Source organism: Apostichopus japonicus, chromosome 14 (genome assembly GCF_037975245.1).
Source record: "Apostichopus japonicus isolate 1M-3 chromosome 14, ASM3797524v1, whole genome shotgun sequence".
Classification (NCBI taxonomy): Eukaryota; Metazoa; Echinodermata; class Holothuroidea; order Aspidochirotida; family Stichopodidae; genus Apostichopus; species Apostichopus japonicus.
The window spans coordinates 17,254,195-17,274,573 of NC_092574.1; the positions used below are offsets into that span (position 1 = coordinate 17,254,195).

The 20,379-nt window shown below is 36.7% G+C and overlaps 1 protein-coding gene across 1 annotated transcript; it reads left to right on the forward strand.

Moving 5' to 3' along the window:
* Window positions 1-19: 19 nt before the first annotated feature.
* LOC139979484 (H(+)/Cl(-) exchange transporter 4-like) lies at window positions 20-19,531 on the forward strand. Its single transcript, XM_071990324.1, has 19 exons — window positions 20-144; window positions 2,662-2,771; window positions 3,363-3,593; window positions 4,252-4,559; window positions 5,007-5,213; window positions 5,736-5,816; window positions 6,039-6,221; window positions 6,797-6,886; window positions 7,623-7,747; window positions 8,975-9,119; window positions 9,762-9,847; window positions 10,724-10,842; window positions 11,875-11,989; window positions 12,454-12,549; window positions 13,097-13,155; window positions 14,253-14,360; window positions 15,428-15,549; window positions 16,065-16,159; window positions 16,842-19,531. Exons 2-19 carry the CDS (start codon window positions 2,666-2,668, stop codon window positions 16,930-16,932), a joined length of 2,367 nt encoding a protein of 788 aa, XP_071846425.1. The 5' UTR covers window positions 20-144; window positions 2,662-2,665; the 3' UTR covers window positions 16,933-19,531.
* Window positions 19,532-20,379: the final 848 nt, after the last annotated feature.

Consider the following 20,379-nt stretch of genomic DNA (forward strand, 5'->3'; position numbering starts at 1 on the left):
TAGTCATTTGGCCTGCCATAGAAGCGAATGTTGTGATTGCGCAATTCACTTGTTACAGGAACAAAGTCTAGAACCGTAGTTTCGTATCCACAGAATGTTATTATTTCAACGGTTGGCGTTGTAAGAAATCAGTATTTCGAACATGTGTGTATAATTTAACGGGTCTTAAGGACCTGTTTTTACATTATTTACGGCATAAGTGAGATAACTTAATAATGACGCGCGTGATCTTAAAATTTACGAACCATACCACCGTTAAACTAACTCAAACTTAGGTTAGACTAGAGCACGTCAGTACTCCATAGGCATGATGTTAGGCCTAGGCTATTTTGTCTTGGTTTGAAGTCAAGCCTCAAGGTACTGTAGGGCCTACATAAAATACAGGTAGACCTTGACATCTAGGCATAGGCGTAAATACCAATGGCTGAAGACACAGTAACATTAGCTTTTTGTATTGCAAGAAACCCTGATTATCCGAACTGGTAGGGACCGAAGGTAGTTCGGATAATCAAGAAAGTTTGGATAATATAGCAGTTTCATCAAATAAGACACCCATATAGGCCTAATGCGATATTATGGCTTCTACGTAAATGATTGTATATACAGGTATTATTCTGAATGTTTATAAATTGGTTATTTGACGATCTTGTGTTCAGAAATAAATATATAAACTAGCATTTGTTTTTAAGTTCTAATCAGTGTTAAGTAACGTCAAATTGGCTGATCAGTTCCCTGTTCATCATTGTTTAATTCAATGAGTTAATTTGTCATAAATGTCCTTGTCACAATTGCGGATTTAGGGGATTTCTGAAAATTAACAAATCTAAAAGTGATGCAAACACTGCAACGTAAATAATCCTGGCATTGTAACAAAGTGTGAAGATCTTAATCTGTAATTGCTACTCATACAGTATGCCTTTGTACATTTTCATCAAAAGCTTTTGCTGCAGCTAGAATTTCAACTGGTGTATTTGTGGGGAGTAGAAAGGAGTCAATTGCTCATATGTCCGTAATAAATGGAATTGTAGGTGTCATGTATAAATTAAATCATTTATTCCAAATAATATTCTACAGCGTACTCTCTATTTATAAAGCCTTAATAATTCCTCATCTTCATTATTGTGCTATATCCTGGGTGAAGTCTTCTCCCAATAATGTAAACTCCCTCTTTCTCCTACAAAAAAGAGCTGTAAGAATAATTTGAAATGCATCTTATCATGATCATACCTTCCATTTATTTAGTGAGCTTAAGTTACTGACAATTTTTGACATTTATCATTATCAGTTGGGTATTTTTATGTTCAAGTGGCGGGAATGCTTGCTTTCAACAAAGTTTTCATCTTTTTTCACTCCTACTAATACAATTCATGACCATCATACCAGACAACAGTCAAATCTATTTTAAGAACATATACTGTATTCAGCAACTTCATAACTAACTGTTAGATACACTGGTCCTAGGTTTTGGAATACCCTAGATACCCAGGTCAATAGTTCAAAATCACTATTACTTTTTAAAAAAACAACTAAAATGGCCTTTATTAAATAAGCATGTGTAAAGTTTCTAGTTTCTTTTCCTATGTTTACATGTTTTTTGGTGGGGGTCGGGGGGGGGGGGGTTGTGTGTGTTTTTTGTTGGTGGCCTGGCCTCGATAAGCTCTGCTTCTGCCAGGTCTCCCCACACTTCACATCATTTGTATATATCAATTGTTTGATTCCTATGGAATGTATAATTTGTATTGTATATTCAAATGTTATATGTTCACTTTGTTTATGTTATGGTGAAGTGGAAATCAATAGTTTTCAATTTCAAACAAGCGCTAGCCTAATGGACGTTTATTGTTGTGAATATTGATACAATCAGACGTTTATATAATTGTTGGTAATCTATTCGATATATAAGGCAGTAGAAGAATGAAGGGTTCTGCTGTTTATGGTTATGTGGTCATCATTATAAAATTGTAGTCATATTGTATATATCATGTATGTTTGACATACAAATTAGTATTGGGTAACATTCAAGGTTATAGAATAAATTTGTCTCTGTTACAATTGCATGCCACCACACATTTACTGAAATGTGTTTCTAATTTACATACCTGTGTACTATATAACACACAAATGCCTATGAGGGCAACATATATGTGTCGGGATCTACCCAGTTACTTGATGCCTAGTTTGTCAAGGTTAAAAGTCAGAATAGAATACAGACTTTCTGCAAGATTTAACCAATTATAAAGTTTGAAGAGAAAATATTGAGGGTTATTTACATTGGCCATCAGTAGCCAAGTTATATCATATGAAATGTTGTAAATTTGAGGTGTCTTGTTTGGCATAAGACTACTTTGTTATATGTAAATTAGGTACTGGTCATCTGTTGAAGTGACTATGATGAGTCTTATATTTCTTCTTCAATGGATATTTAAAACTTGATTAAGTTGAACTTGATCCCCAAAGTGGATTGAAACTTGCACAATAGAGAAGAGAACATTGAACATGAAACCAGACAGTATTAATCCATTGTCCAAACCAATGGCTTAGTACTGGATAAGTAACTTTCCCATACTTCTCGGTTGAATATAACGTCTTTTCTAAAAAGTTTGCAGTTTGATTAAAAAAATTAGAAACACAGAGAGTACTTCTTGTTTACTATTTTGACAGAACAATGGAACTTGATGATTCCCCAAGTGAAGGTGAAGATGAGCAGTTACTTGATGTTTCGGGTCTTGGTGTCGCTACATGGCAACGAGGAGATCATCGAAGATGGGGTGGTAGGCATTATTGAAGGTTTTATAAATATTTATTTATTTATTTCTTCAGTCTATCACTTTAAGATCAATTGAACTTGAAAGTTAACAAAAGTTAAAATCATAGTCTTGGTGGATTAAATCCAGTTCGTTAGATTCATTCCACTATATAAGTCAGATTGACAGAAGAAACAGATCTATCATGAAGCCCGTTGGATGGATCTACACAAGTCTAGATCAGCCACCCTCAAACTTTAAGGCTCACGACCTAGGAACTTCCATGAATATTGGGGGCAAAACCCACCAGACCCCACCCCATAGAATGGATGTTTTGAACTCATGAAAGCTAGCTTGGTTTATAGATACTAAGTTCAGAAAAACTATAGGTAAGTTTCCCCAATGTTTGGAAAACTCCTGGGACCCTCAAGAAGAAATCTTTGTGACCTTATTTTTGGTCACTTTTTATAGTTTGTGGACCATCGGTCTCAATTGTTGGTGACTTGGTAGGAAGTATCACAGTACTATGCTGAAGCAATGTGAAGGACTTAACAGAAGGTTTAACAGTAGATAACTTTTTGAAAAGAACAAAGTGTTTATATTACTGTTTCTCATCAGGCACCAATCGTAAAGAGAGCACCGGAGCATTTCAGGACATTTTATCCGTGGACTCTACCTCTCAGTACGATGATTTTCACACCATTGACTGGGTGAGAGACGTACAGAAATACCGTAACCAGAGGAAGGAGATCTTGAAGAAGAGGCATGACTCCTTGAGAAACAAGATATATTTTTACCTGTATAGTGGAGCTGGTTGGATCGTCATCTCCTTGGTGGGACTCGCAACTGGTAAAGAAGCTATGTAAAACAATCAGAGAAAAAATCGAACAAAAGTATTCCTCCCTAGCAAGAAAGGCTAGCATTTTGAACATTTTCCTTTCCAATCTTTGTCCCCTTTCTTTTCTTAGAAGTTTATGAGTAATGTGCCCTTAAATTTGTTAAACATTATGTGTCACCAATTTCTTTTATGGTAATTAAAAATCGATAACTGAATTGTCTTGCATAACTGATATTGTCTCGCACCTTTACGTCGAAGTGAGGAGAAGAAACTGTGCCTGCAAAGCTGCAGTAGTTCTCCTGACCATAACTGTATCAGGAATATTATTCTAAACGTTTTTATTTTGTACAAGTTTGGTCATTGTAAATTCAAAGCAAACTTGGCATTTGGTCGCCACAACAGTCTGCAAAGCAGAGGTAAAGAACAACTGAGCTGAGTTGGAACTTGTGGCACAGAATGCAAAGAGGCTTCAGTTTTTCAGTATGTTGTAAGGTGATTTTTGGTTTACTTCTTCAAATCAAAGTCACCTATCCCACTGCCCTCTGAAGTTTGTGTGGTCCCCCCCCCCCCCGCCACTCACCGGCATAGCATACCCTCCAGATTTAATCCTCTGGTGTTGTCTTTGGCCACAGGGATAAGTTTAATGTGAGTTGCTTCAATCTGTTTCAGGTCTTTGTGCCGGTATCATCGATATTGGTGCTAGTTGGCTGAGCGATGTGAAACTAGGAATCTGTGCCAATGCATTTTGGTTAAACCAGGAGGAGTGTTGCTGGTTTCAAAATAACACAGCCTTTGGCGAGGAAGGCTGCAGCGAATGGTATACCTGGTCCGAAATATTCCGTGACAAATCCATCAATGCTGGAAGCTACATAATCAATTACATCTGTTTTGTGTTACTCTCCGTTTCCATGGCATCGCTTGCAGTGTTGTTTGTGAGGGCCTTTGCACCTTATGCCAGTGGATCTGGTATCCCTGAAGTAAGGCTTAAAAATAAAACCCATTCTTACATTTTCCTTCATTGATATAGTTTCAACAATATTGAGCAGCTGTTTGAGGTTATCACTAAACTTATCCTTGCAAACAAATACAAGGGCACAAAATACATACTAAATACAGTGACTAGATTGTTGTATCTCAAGAAAGTTATTTGTCAAACCAAATATGAACACAAAGACTCGATTGGTAGCACTCTCAGATCAGATAGGCCAGTTTTATTTTAAAACCCTATAAAAACCAATGGAACAGTCTGGTGTACCTTATATTGGTCTCCTGACATTGTAAACTTTTTTTGTTTCTTTTTTTTTAAATTAAAATATTGAAAGATATAAGAAACTTTGTTGTTGTTAGAATGTGATTAGAACATGTCCAAGATCTACTCTCTACAAACATTACATGACTCATTTTAATTTGAATATTTTTGATAGATAAAGACCATTCTTAGTGGTTTCATCATAAGAGGTTACTTTGGCGTTTGGACTCTGATTACAAAGTCGGTCACTATGGTACTTGCTGTGGCTGCTGGTCTCAGTCTGGGTAAAGAAGGCCCATTGGTCCATGTGGCTTGTTGCTGTGGTAATCTCTTTGCATATCTGTTTCCAAAGTATCATTTGAATGAAGCTAAAAAACGAGAGGTGAGTCAATCAGGTGTGCAGCATGTGGGTTTTACATGGGTTCTATGCTTGTATCATTGTGAATGGTTCACCATAATTAATTTTTACATGGGTTTCCATTGGTACCATCATGAGTGTTCACCTCAGTCAGTTTTATATTGGGTAATATGTTCATGCCATTTATGAGGCAACAAAATGCCAATATATTTTGAGAAAATGTAAGAGAGAACTAGTATCGAAAGCCAAATTCAAACTCACAACTATTTACACCTACATATCAGATGATTCAAATAATTTAATAGATAGTCGAACCTTGACGTACCTCAATCATTAATTAGTCTTTTTTTCACTTTGTTTTATTAATTTATGTAAAAAACAAAGGCAGATGAAGTTCATTATGAAAAGTAGTACACAGTGCATTCAGGAAGAATATGAAACAAGTGAAAAGGACAAATATTGTTCGAAAAAATAACACAAAGAAACGCAGAGGAAAATTGCATCAAGCCGTGTGAATTTGTCTCTGTTTTTTTATCCCACTTTCAGATTCTATCCGCTGCGTCTGCTGCGGGAGTTTCTGTGGCATTTGGAGCCCCAATAGGTGGAGTCTTGTTCAGCTTAGAGGAGGTGAGTTTAATATTTCAAGTTCCATTCAATATCAAGAAAAGATGTAGATTCAATATGTAAAAGCTTCAGCACAGTGTGACATATCAATAGACTTGTCCTCATAACAATTTTGTTCCTGAAAATACAGCAGAGCAGGTTGTCTGACGATGAACTCTGATAACAGGCGAAAAATGATGTGATCTGTCGTTTATTACGCTTGATTCTCTTTTGTTTACATTCCAGGTGAGCTACTACTTTCCTCTTAAAACCCTTTGGCGGTCCTTCTTTTGTGCCTTGGTAGCAGCTTCCATTCTCCGATGGATCAACCCATTCGGTACGGATCACTTGGTGATGTTCTACGTGGAATATGACACACCGTGGTCTTTCTATGAACTAATTCCGTTTGCCGTCCTGGGAGTTTTAGGGGTACGTACACGCTAAAATAATCATCAGTCAACATCTCAAAGTTAAGATGTTGCTATGAAATAAAAACATTTTGCAAGTTTTGTTTTCATTCAATGTTTAGTTGTTCTTGTCTTTTTTTAATCAGTTGGTTTTAGACCTTAATGAGAGAGTTTGGCTGCCAGGGCTACAGAATCTCTGCTGAGATGTTTACTTCTCACTTTGATTAATTTACAGTATTTGTCTCATTATTTTTGGTACTGTTAAATGCAGAAAAACATGAATACTTTTTGTTTCTAAAAACAAACAATTATTGATTGCCAAATTTCTGTCAACTACTTTGACAGAAAAGGGTAAAGGGTTTTGTACAAAATGCAATGTCTTAAGGACCAACTTAAATGATAAAAATTAACAATTTTCACACGGTTTGTGTTCTGGTCTTCCAATCATGGCAAGTTATTTACATGATCATATCTCACATGAAAGACTTTGTGATATGTGATATATGATATGTCACATGAAGTACTTAGTGAAATTGATATATTTTTTGAAAACAAATTAAGGTGAATTTAGGTGTATATTTTCTATTTTTCTTTCAGGGTTTGTATGGCGCCATGTTTATCAAACTCAATCTTTGGTGGTGCAGATACAGAAAAAACTCAAACCTCAAGAGATATCCAGTACTAGAGGTTGGCAATTAGTTGTATCTACTTTATTCCTTCAGTACATTTACTGTGCTATGCCCCCCCTCCCCCCCCCCCCAGACACACACACACACACTGGACCTTTCTACTGATGTTGTAGTTCAATACACATTGGTTTTGTCTTACTCTAGATCTTAAATAGTTTTATTGTATTTTTATATTTATTTATTTTTATTTGTTTATTTATTTAAAGACCTTGGGTTTATTGTAATGTAGACCTACAATATGGTATTTCAAGTTGTCAGATCTGCCAGCTCTCACAAATAAAACAAATACAAATAGTACATGTTTTCAGACGACAGAGAGTTTTATTCTTGTGAACTTGAGGGAGTTTTGTGGTCAGTGGATAAGAGAATGGACTGGAGTCCTGGCTAGATCATAACATTGTGTCCTTGGGCAATTAGGCACTTAATTAATCTCCATTGCCGGTATTCATATGGTGTATACAATGGGAACCTGAAGGGTAACTGGTTACTATAGTATGTGTGCACCAGCTTGTGGCTGCACACCATAGGATGTCCTCTATACCAGGGGAAGTGTAGTTGTGACCCACCATGGTGCACTGAGAGCGACTGCTTGGATTGTACATACTTCAGTGTGTGGGTGTGACAAGTTACCAATGACCAGGTGTTAAGTATTATAAAGGCAGGTAAGAAGGCCTTGGCCTTGATAACAAGATTAATTTTCATTTCTGTCCTGTTTTGTCTTATGTTTGTTTAAGGTTGTGATCCTTGCATTAATTACTGCAATCGTCAGTTACCCGAATCCCTACACTAGACAGAACTCCAGCCGTCTTATAGCTAATTTATTCAAGGAATGCGGACCAGAGGATGACACAGACTTGTGGTAAGTTGTAATCTTGTTAAAAGGAAAATTAGAAAATTATCTGAACTTAAACGAAAGTGAAGGAAAGAAATTGAATTCTCAATACTTGAAAGTAGGTTAATACATTATTCAGCGAGGTAGTTCTCAGAATGCTTGTTTGCTTCTTGTGTATGAATAACAATGGCTAGCAATAGATTGCCCTAACATTTGTTGTTTTGACACTTTTCCTGAAACAACTTATCAGTCATCTTCAATTTCTTCTGCTGACCTCAAAACCAATGGAAGCCCATCAGTGTCTTGTTCCCCCTGCAACATGGAATCTGGTTTATTAGTGGATGTCAAAGGTCACATCAATCCTGTCAAATGTGAGATACTTATCGACACCTAGCATGCCTTTGTGGTAACATCCTCAATATAAATTCTCCATTGACATGCACACTGTATTGTCAAACTAATGTGGTCTCTAAAGCCTTGTAAGAGGTTCTCACTGGGAGTAAAAAGCTACCCCCTCACTGGATAGCTGACACATCGCCCATTCGATCGTGTTATCTTAAATATTCTGTATCATGATCATGTAGATTTTTAGCAACAAGAGTTCAACTTTTGCATTTTTTTTTGCATACAAACCTCTTTGCTTACCAGTAATCAACTTTCCTACATTGCTCTAAAAAGGCCTAAGGTAGTCTAAAACTGCTTCATTTTCCCAAAATCTTCATACCTTATGTAGCTTCCATTTGTGCACGTTGACATTTAAGCCACAAAAAAACAAATCTTGTTTGATAACATTGGAAAAGATGTTTTCCTATTGTTATTAAGCACTTTTCCTGAAGGAGAACATTGGGTGTTGATATAGACACTATATGGAGTATGCCACCTCATATCGGTGGGGATCGGGTAGGGAGATTCAACTTTTTGTCAGAATTCTTATGAAGCAAGCAGTGTACCTGAGCATAAAGTCATATAGGTTAAGAATTGGAGGCATTACTTCAATACATTTTGTAATTTGAACTTGTGAAAACTCAAAAGAAACTCCATTAAACTTGTAAAGTTACACTTCATCCTTTTACAACAGACAACAATGTAAACAATGAAAACAGACAAGAGTGTATATGATAGCAAAATGATAAAGCAAAAGGGGAACAAGATAGAGAGATGCACTGGAATTCCATGTAGTTCTTAATGAAGCAAAAGTTTTAGGTATGACTATGAACTTTTGCATTTTTTCTTTTTCATGCAAATCTTTTTCAGCGATTACCAAAGAAATTTTACAAGAGTAGACCAAAGCATTTATCCGTCTGCTGCAGCACGGCCTGGTCTGAAGAACGCTCTGTGGCAGCTCTCCTTCGCTCTGGTTGTTAAAGCAGCACTTACAGTGTTTACCTTTGGAATTAAAGTAAGACACTGTATACTTTTCATGTGTTCATTTCCATCCATCTATGCAATGGTATTATAGTAATTAAGGATCATCACTTTGATTTATGATAAATATGTTCTCTGCCTTAACATTTGTTACTGATGTAACTAATAACTTATTAATGTTGGTGGGATCACATATTGATATGTACAATGCCATGGTTCATTTATCAATTTCGTTTCTATCTTGCAATGTGGAGGGTATTTATGTTAGTCAAAGTCTCATTATAATGCATTTTGTACCTTATGTCAGTCTTGCAAAATCTTGATTTCATTTCGTTTTCATTTATTTGTTTCCACATTCAAAATATATTACACAATAATAGAAGAAAATGTATGTGACAAGTGGAGGAGGTCTGAGAAAGCCGAGGCTCTTACAAGGCAGACCCCCCGTACAAAGACAATAAGAAAAGAAAAAAAATACTGAACAATGCATGTAATAAAACAAAGGTTGCACACATAAATAAACCATGTAACTGTACTAACGTTTGAAAGATAACATCATTCAATTTAAAGAATTACCATAAAGATATTTCATTGTTCATTTGGGATCTTGGAAGGGTGAGGTAATTTGTAGCTGCTCCCTTGATAGTTTCTGCTAGTATTAATTCTTTATATTCAGGTTCCTGCCGGTTTGTTTATACCAACGATAGCTGTCGGTGCCATAGCCGGTAGGATAATTGGTGTCTCTATGGAACAAATGGCTTTGTAAGTTGAATGCAAATGAAGCATTTTAGCTTATAATATAATCACAGGCAGGCAGACAGGCAGTGACAATATGGAAGTGTATTCTTTGTTTCAATGCTAACAATTCTTGGGATATAAGTGAAAATAAAGAGAAAACTAAGGTGATATACTTTATGATTAACCCCTCAGTTATGGCATTTGCTGGTAATCAGTGAGATTCACGGTATAAAATACACTGTGAACTTAGAGGCAAATACTATGATTCCATTTGACTATGTTGTTTGTCTTGTAGCATCTAACAATGTACAATGCATATGATCTCTTTGAATAGGGAATCAGGCTCTGAAAATATAGTCTTAAACAATTTATCCTCTGAACTATTGTGCCACTGCATCACACTCCCAGGTAATCAAAACACACACAATCCTTACTATAGGTTTGATACAATAGAAGAATAGATAGTTGCGCAGTACAAAGCCAAGGAGAGAGAGAGTGAAGCAGCCCAATTTGTTGCATCCTGTAGTCTGACAGGAGTATACAGAATGGCTGTAAGGTCAAAAAATGGATTGACTTTGAAATGTACTATTATGATGAATATTATTGCGTCTCTTAAGCTCAACACACATTTAGCCTCCCTCAGATATTCCGTTCTTACTTGAAGTAACAGTGTTGTAATAAAGAGATTATATGTTAAGACTTGTCTGTCTGACCTGTACAACAATGATGACAAAGTGTTTGGTAAGGGGAGATATTGTGCGAAATACACTGCTCTTTATTGCATCTTAACTGAGATATTGGTAGCTTTTTGGTTTCAAACAAACCGTCAACTATTGACTCCCTAGTTATGAATACAGTCAATTTGTTTCACTTATTGATTCATTTCTCTTGTAACAACAGCAATCACCCAGCGTGGTTTATCTTCAGATCTTGTAGTGCTACAGGTAAATGTATCACTGCTGGTCTCTATGCTATGGTGGGAGCAGCAGCCTGTCTTGGAGGAGTGACCAGAATGACAGGTCAGTGGAAAAGATTTAATACAGCAGAGACTACAATGTAAAGAACCCATACATTTTGTGTACTTCATTCCCCCCCCCCCCCCACCTCACCCCCATTACCAATTCCTATGATTGGATCCTAGAAAAATGGTCAAAACTCTTGTGCCACATGATCATTGTTTCCTTCGTGATTTTCTGTTATCCCTGTCGTAATGATAATAGCTAGCACTCTGTAAACACAGGCTGGTTGGTTTACTATAACAATTAATATCATTACTATATATACTACACTTACATCATCAGTTAGCTCACACATATCGACGGGACCTTTGTTTACAAATGAGATGTTCATGTCCTTATACTAGTGGTGCTTAATTATCCGATTGAGTTTACTCAGCTGCTCTTAATTGAGTGAATAAGGGTCTTTCAGAATCACTGAATGTGGAAGTACACAAAACGCAGTCCCTCTTAACATAATATTGCTGCAATCTGTAGTGTTGTGAACATGATTTTGTTAAAGAGTTGCTGCTTGTTACCTTTACAGCTTGAAAGGAGGTAGTTATTGAAAGTTTAGGGTTTCATTACATTTAGGGATAAATCAATTAAAACTTGTGAGCAAGATTAACTTATGTTGAATGATTCAAATCCCATTCCAGTTCCTTTAAAGTTATTGCTTTCAATTAGTCAATAGAATCTCATTAGCTATTACTCATATCTCTATGTAAAAATGTACTTTTCTCTGAATATATCTCCCAAGTTGCTTTGAAATCGGATCACGTCAAGCTATTTAGGTCAGTTGCCGGTGCACAAAACCATATCCTGAGTTTGTTGGCTTCATTGCTCTTTCAGCCAAACATATTTGTGCACTGTGAACATACCATGTCAAAAGTAGGATGCATACGACATGACCTTTTGTGCTCTTTAGTTTCACGCAGCAGACACATATTGTCTGACTTGATTGGTCATTGGTTGCTGCATTTTCTTCATTTTTTTTCTTTTGTGTTTTTGACGCTGTGCCTAACTTTGCTTTTCCACTCACGATTCTCCCTCCAGTATCTCTGGTTGTGATAATGTTTGAGCTGACTGGTGGACTAGTTTATATCGTCCCTTTGATGGTTGCCGTGGTGATAAGTAAATGGGTTGGAGATGCCTTCACCAAGGGAGGAATGTATCCTTTATAATTATTGATGTTAACTGGTGGTGAAATATTCCATACCTCAATGATCCAATTGAGTTACACACTATATCATCATATTAATGAGAACTGCCAACACTCATAGAGGGTTTCACATTATGATCCTCTCAGGTTGGCAGACATGTTGACCCTTAATGGCATCTTCAAATTTGAGCATTATTTCACATTTAGTGGCATTTTTCCAGCATATTCAAATTTCTTGACATGCGAGAATTTTTCTTAAGTGGGTTACTAACTTTGGAGAAGACATTTCTGGAAGTGAATTTTTTACAAAACCAAACAAACATAGTTTTCTACAGCTGACTGTTTATCATTAACTCTTTATTACTCAATGTTCATTACATTTTGTTGTATGTGCATTATTGCAGATATTTGACGGTAATTTACAGTTCAAGGAAAAAGGTTTTCTAACTTGTTTTCCTTAAGTTTTGCATCAGTTACGACAGTCACATAGAGTTGAATGATTACCCATTCCTGGACAGTAAGAGAGACTTTATCCATAACACCTTAGCTTCAGATGTCATGAGACCCAGGTCAGAGGTTAAAGATTATTTCATGCTCGTATATGTTAATATGGCCAATTGATTTACATATCTATTAACGTATAGTCAGTGTGTCGCAGTGAACCTATGGTCTTAAGATTTTGAGGCTACATGAGAGCCCATAACTATTGTATGTAATTACCACGACAGGCAAGAGGAAGTCAAGGGACCTACGGTTTGGGCCCCCGCATTTCAAGTAGGGGGCTCAGTAAAATCAGGAGAGTGTCGTAAATATATAATACAAAGAATTTTTAATTTCATTTTCAACATGAATTCTGTATGAATGAAGAATGCCAAAAGGTGACATACTTTTTCTCAGGTCCCAACCTGACCTTCAACGCCTCTGGTATATACATAGGCGGTGGCTTGGAAAACAATTACTTGTTTGCAGGCATTATGATGAGGTATAATAATCATGATAGCATGCCCTTCTCACAATTAAGGAAAATTTTTAAAATTTTATAATGGGTTCCTGGAAATGATTTTCCTCATATCAGTGCCCTGTTAATTTTTAAGTTGTTATTATTTGTAATCACAGGAGAGGAATGCCAGAACTTGCTGTTGTTACACAAGATAACATGACCATGGAAGATATCGGTAAGTTACTAGTCTAGATTGACTCAGCCTAACATGACGTGAATCAGCCCAATCTAGCTTTACTCAGTCAAATCTGTCTTGACTCAGCCTATGATCTATCCTTGGCTCTGGCAAATATTAGAGCTTATACCTGATCCTTCCATTCAGACAAGGAATTTTAAGCCCTGGCCCCATATGCCAAATTATAGTCAAAGAAAATGAGAAGTGTTAAATGCTCTTCTTCCTCCTCAAGGAATTGTCCCATCATGTCAAGATGAAGAAAAAGCCAGGATTTCATAACTGTTATTATTGTCTACTTCACTGACCATCCCTCCCAGTTTACTTGACTTATAAACTATAAGAATGGACTTCTCGCCTTCCAGGATACTTGATTTGACTAGTAATATCTCCCTCCTCTCCCCTCCCTCCAATCCCAAAAAGTATTGGCCTGCCTCCTCCCATCTCAGGATACTTGAATTGATAAACTATAAAAGTTGCCTCCTCCTTCTTCCAGAATACTTAGTTTTAATTATAATCACCAAGTCCCCAGGGACTAATTTATCATGTATTGCATTGCAAAATGCCATTCAAAATTGACAAATTGCATTTCAAGTACAAAGATGTGTAGCAGGTTTTATACACAGTAACCGTTGTATGAGGCTTATAGCCTTCGAAAATGCACTTCTAACATTTGAACACTAAATTATGCCCTGGTCCCATTCCCTCCATCTGGCAGAATACTTGCTTTGAAAAAATATTGGCTGCAATCTCCGATCATTTTGCATGTGAAACTTTTGCAGCATTTTGTTTTATTCACACCAATGTTTGTTTATAGATCTGGTTTATGTCATTAGAGAATATAGAAAGTGAAGTTACATCTTTGGCTTTTAAACTGCAATCTTTGAAAATTAGTACTTCTAGGTAAATTTACTGTGGGTTTGAGATGACACTTCTCTTAAGACTATTATTATTTTTTTTTTTAAATGCAAATGTACTCCTTTAAGTCATTATTAATTTCATCAGATTTTGTTAATTATATTTGCTTTTGTTGTATACACACTGTCAATGAATAAATTATTGTAGAAAACAATGTTCTATTTCGAATGTTTATTCAACAGAGATACTGCTGTCAGAAACTACATTTAATGCTTTTCCTGTTGTCGTCAGTAAGGAGAGTAAGAGGCTGGTTGGATTAGTTTACAGAAAGGAACTAGCACAGGCTTTGAGTGAGCATTTTTAGTTGACAATCAATTGAATTCAATTTACTTTGTTAGTTATTTTAGAGATATGCAATTATCCTATGCACTCAAGTTGGTGGTTCGTGTATATGCGTGTGTAATGCCCTAGCTTGTAAACAGGATATCCAAGAAGGTGCCATATGTCATACTTGGTATGCAGGTCACCCATAATTTAGTGTACAAGGTCCCATGTGTATCTGATGAAGGTCAAAGGTCAGCAGAGGTCAAATTATGAATCTTAAAGCTTTATATCTCATGAATGGTAACTTGGAGAAAGTTTGTATGTACATCATATATTTATCTTTTAAGGTGTGACATGGCTTTAGTTGTTGGTGAAAGTCAAAGGCCATTTAAGGTCAAACCCTACAAACCTTGTAAAATGTATCTTGTTGACAAATGTCATACTTAGCATGTAGTGTTAGCATAGTGAGTACAAGACCCCTATTGTTTCTAGCAGGGATCAAAGGCCAGAAATGGTTAAAGTCTGTCAATTTAAATAACGTCATATCACAAGAGTCTTTGAGTTGGACAAAGTTTGTATTGAATTGATGGATTCTGTTGATTATGTGCAATGAGTCAACTAATAAAGACATTAGACTGTATTGTCATGAAATATTTGTACCCAAACCGGTTACCAGGTTGCTGAAACCCATGTGTAGCGCTACTTTGAGAAATTCAGTTTTCCCAAATAGTGCAAGTGACCCCCGCTGGGAGGATCATTACAGCTGTGGTTATGAGTTGTGCGGTTGAATGTATAGCTAGAAGATCCAGGATTAAATGCAGTTGACTGAGTTAAGCATTATGGGCATATGTAAAGCCATCTTGGCATTAATACTAGACACATGATGGTTGTGTTATGAATCAATAAATTAGTTTATTCACACCCCCCTGTAATTTTGACTTCTCATGTAGATCTAGAAATATGTAGATGTAGAAATAAGAATCTCGTGGAGTGGCATCAGTAGCTAGTGTGGCTCTGAATCTTTTTCATACTCATTTACATTCATTTATTCATTCATATATTCCATTTAATTTTAAATATTTCCTGTGGTTAGGGAAATCTCGGAATAAGTATGATGCGGTCAGCCAGTCCAAAGTGTACTTCACCAACGACGTGCCTCTGTACCCAGCGCCGGACGCCCCAACCTCAATCAATCTCTTATATGTAGTTGACCAGGTAATACAGTGTTCTGAACTTTTGAATTATCCTGACAAGATATAAATGTGTGGCAACCTCGAACACAAATGAAAGAATAGTAGGACACGCCATGTGAACTCTTACTGTTTATTTACGAACAAAACAATGGCAAATGCAACAGACATCCCACTAGGTGCATGTACCTATGCAAAGTGGCATCAGAATATTGTAAAACCCCCTCATTCAATGGTGGGTGGGAGGGCAAGGGGAGGTGGGAGGGCAAGGGGAGGTGGTAGGGGGGTTGTGGGGAATGGTGTTCTCAGTGTCATACAGGGTTGGTAGTAAAACAATTGATTTTGCCCGGACTCTGGCAATGTTCTTTGATTAATACAGAGTTGGTAGTACAGTGATTGGACTTTCTGATGCTATTGCTACAAAGTGTATAGATCTGAACTTGCTCTTGTTTCAGATGATGTGCTCCATTATGGGGGGCAATTTTTCAGACTTTCTACACCACATAAACTTATCATGTCACCTTTTGTTCTTTAACACAGAGCCCATTTCAAGTTACAAACCAGACTCCTGCTAGCACAGTGGTAGAAATCTTTAGGAAACTTGGTCTGAGAACATGTCTGGTTACTCAAAATGGGTAAGAATTCCCAGGATTATGACACTACACATTGCCTAGGAAATATAATTATACTGAGCTATGGGGGACTAGTTGGTTTAGATCAAGAAATGATTGTGATACAGAATCAGATTAATATAGAAACAGGGATGGTGGGATCTTGGGAAGAGGTGAGGGGGAAGGGGCTGGGGAATCAGGAATGCCACCAATCGCTTCCAGTGGACACATGAGGGAGTCACCGGCATCAGCTAGAAGCATGGAAAGAGAAGCAGCCTCATAGAAGGGACAAAATAATGGTACCATCTTCATCTGGGTGACAGTCAAACAACCAACATCATCTCATGCCATGAAGTAAAGGAAGGGTACCAGTAGCCTGTAGGGGGTATGAGAAGGGCACACTCGCATTTTTAAGATTCCCTTTTCTCACCTACATATTTTCACTTGCACATCTGTGGTATAACACAAGAGGAGCATTTACCTAATGCTGCATGTGAAAGGATGGAATTAATTGTTGATTTGGAGGAGTTACAGGTAGGGCTGCTGTAAACGTTTGGCTACGGTTTACACTGCAGGGAGTACCTGCTTTTGTGTATCTGTTAATGTAAACTGATTAGATAAGATGTCTCCGTTTTCACTGTATGAATGAATCAGAATCAGCCATCATATATCTTTCACTATTTTTTTATCTTTTTTTTTATTGCAGAACGCTACAGGGTATCATTACAAAGAAAGATGTCCTCGGACATATTGGGGCATTGGATTCCATTCATCCTGATTCCATGCTCTATCAGTGAACTATGGGGTCTCTATAGGAGATCATATATCTATGTATTATGTAAGAGAACATGTAAGCACATGTTAGGATACTCAATACTCACCAGGGTATCCTGTTTGTATGTAAGAGAACATATGCATTACATGTTAGGATATTCAATACTCACCAGGATATCCTGTTTGTATGTAAGAGAACAGATGCATGACATGTTAGGATACTCAATACTCACCAGGTTATCCTGTTTGTATGTAAGAGAACATGTGCATGATATGTTCAATAGGATACTCAATACTCACCAGGTTATCCTGTTTGTATGTAAGAGAACATATGCATTACATTTTAAGATACTCAATACTCACCAGTATATCCTGTTTGTATGTAAGAGAACTTTAGGCATGACATGTTAGGATACTCACCAGGATATCCTGTTTGTATGTAAGAGTGTGCTGGTGTTTCCTTTAGTAATATGTCATCATGTACATAATGATAGTGTTTTTAATTGGCTAACTGCTTCTCTTGGATAGGTGAAGCAAATCTAGTCTTAAAATGCAGTCACAGAGATTAAACATTTCCGTGGAGACCAAAGATTGTATCATGTTTAAGTGGGTTTGCTGTACAGAGAGGAAGACCAAATGCAGGAAAGTTGTTGAATCTGCCAGGGGGGAGGGAGGGGGGTACACACTTTTAAGGGCAGCGAGACATGTAACTTTTGATTTGAGGAAGACCACTAAATCACCTCAAAATGTCCCAACAAAGTGGACCTGCTGCGCATTCTGTACCACAATTTAAGATTAGAATTGTTTGATTTTTTTTAAATGGCACTGTTTAAAAACAATTTTGTTTTTAAATTTTTCAACAATATTTCACTTTCTAAATAACAAAAGGGCATGTTTTTTATTACAAAAATGGCAAAAGAGTACTTTTCATTAACAAAAAGGAGCACTCCTAAAGGACACTTTGAAGGGTTGTCATAACACTGGGGGAACCCCCTGTCTCCTCATCTCCCCTCCCCCATCTCCCCTCCACTGGAAGAGACACTGTGATGGAACTGAAGTGGAATGCAATACATACAGAGGAGGCACCTACTGAATGCCAAAAACTACCTTTGCTAATTATTATAATTATTGAGTTTTTGAAACATTTCAAAGGATTCTACAAATGGAAGACATACACAGAATTGGCTGGCGCTGTGAACTCCTTTTAGAATAAAAGATTGGCTTCCTGGATGATTATTTTAGGCTTTTTAGACTTGTTTGGTATTCTTCTATAAAGGCTGTATTTGTCTGATTCTTCCTCTCACATGGATTAAGGCCTGGAGTGAGGAAACTTTGTCAGACCAATGATGGATGAGAGAAGTCGAGTGGGTATTCTTGCAATCAAGGGTTGGTCGAGGAAAGAGAGATTCAATTGGGCAATTACAGCATGCTGGAAATTGGGGGTTTAATGGAAAGGCCCTGGGGGGGGTGGGGGAGAGGGGTCAGAAATTTGATTGGATAAGATTTAGAGATAAAGGGGAATAGTGTTGTTGACACACTGCTAGCCATGAACAGGAGGATAAATCAGCCTTTATTGGTCAATACAATGGTTATACTTTTTTCCATCACTTTGTCCTTGTCTTGTGCCGGTGTGCATCTTCAACCAGGTAGTTTTGTATTTTTCTTTTAAATAAAGAGAAAATATAATTTCTCCTTTTCAATGTACCAAGCAACAAGTGCAATAGTTGTTTTATTACTTATTTGCAATATATCTGTAGTATGTGAGTGCACAATTTTTTTTTTTAGCCACAGCTGCTTTTTCTGTTATTTCCTTTGACTATAAATATTGAAGAGAAGAGACTTCAAGAGTTTCATATTAATCTTTCGGATATAATTGCACCTTTTCTGCATAATGAGTTAATGCTGAACATGATGGCACAGTCGTGTTATCTTGAAAATCAGCCGGAATTTTGATGTATGGATCTCAATTGTCGCTATAGCAACAACATGCATCTTTTATTCAGCTATGGTGATTACAAAAGCTTTGCAAGTATTTCCAGCTCTAAAAGTGACATCAGATTTAAACTAATGCCAAACCAAGGCCTGAGAACAAACACGCTCAAGTTTACCTTCAAATACAGTAAATAAGGTACAGTATCTAGGTTTCATCAAAATGATACAAATTTGTGTATTCATAAAGTTGAATCTTCAGGTGCAATAATTTATTGGGTTTGGGAAGTAACTTAAATGTCAATAACTAAGACATTGCCAAAGTTTTGTACTTCAACATGGTTGTTAACTTCAGCATGATAGATACCATATAATATAACTTCAGAAACAGTCGATGCGGATAGGCTGTGATTTCATTTACATACATAATGTTAAACATGTATTTTAAAACATAATGATTGTTACAATATATGATCATGATGTGACTTTAAAGGTTAGCTGTATTGACCCCAAATATGCTAGATTTTCAAAATATGGTCACCTTTAGTCAAAATTCTTATACTGTTTTCATTACCACCTTGGAGGATTTACCTCACTGGGATATTCAGTAATCTTGTGTGTTCATTTAGAATGTATGACAACCATTTGGAGGGTAAACACCTCCAGGAAAGTGCTTTTTGAAAACTTCTAGCAATCATAGCATGCTATAATTTGGGGCCTATACAGACTACCTTTAACAGTAACATACCTGGCATACCATTTGGGGCTTCCAGAGATTTGTACTTATGTTGATGTTTATGAAGAAAGTTCACAAAAAATAAATCATAAAAAACTAATAAAAACATGAAGATAAACTGGCTTGTATTTTCTGCTTTAATCTATTCATGTTTTCTTCAAAATTCTGCATTTAATTTTAATACATGTAGTATTAAGTGCTATACAACGATGTAAATGAACACAAGGCAGTGAATTTTCCAAAATTAAACAAGAACAAAATGTCTTATATCTGAAAAGAATGATATTCATCTTTAAATGTCATCATAAAAATAACATATTTACAAGCATAAATATTCCAGAACATATCAAAAGATGCTTTACGGTTTTATAATCAGTTTCAGCATTCTTCTTGTGCACCCATTTCGTAGCTAACAGATTGGCATTGATAATTCGTACAGAGAATTCATAGCATGGCACAACCATCCCATGACGGTCCCATGTCATGAAATTCACATGAACCAGCAAAAAACAGGCCATTTGAAACAGCTACACATCGTCAATAACATGAACATGTTTGACTCTCCTCCCTGTGGCACAAAACACCACCATCCCCTCCTAACCCCCCCCCCCCTCCAACCATCCTCCAGTATCATACGTTTAATATCGTGGTAAACTATAAATGTGTTTTCATCCATTTTAAGATTACAAGCACTACGAGTACATGTGTTAGAATTGTATTCATGTAAAGTTTTGTGGATATAGAACATGAGAAAAGATAAACTGCATATTATGAGGATCAGAAATGCCCGCCTGAAGCATAATAG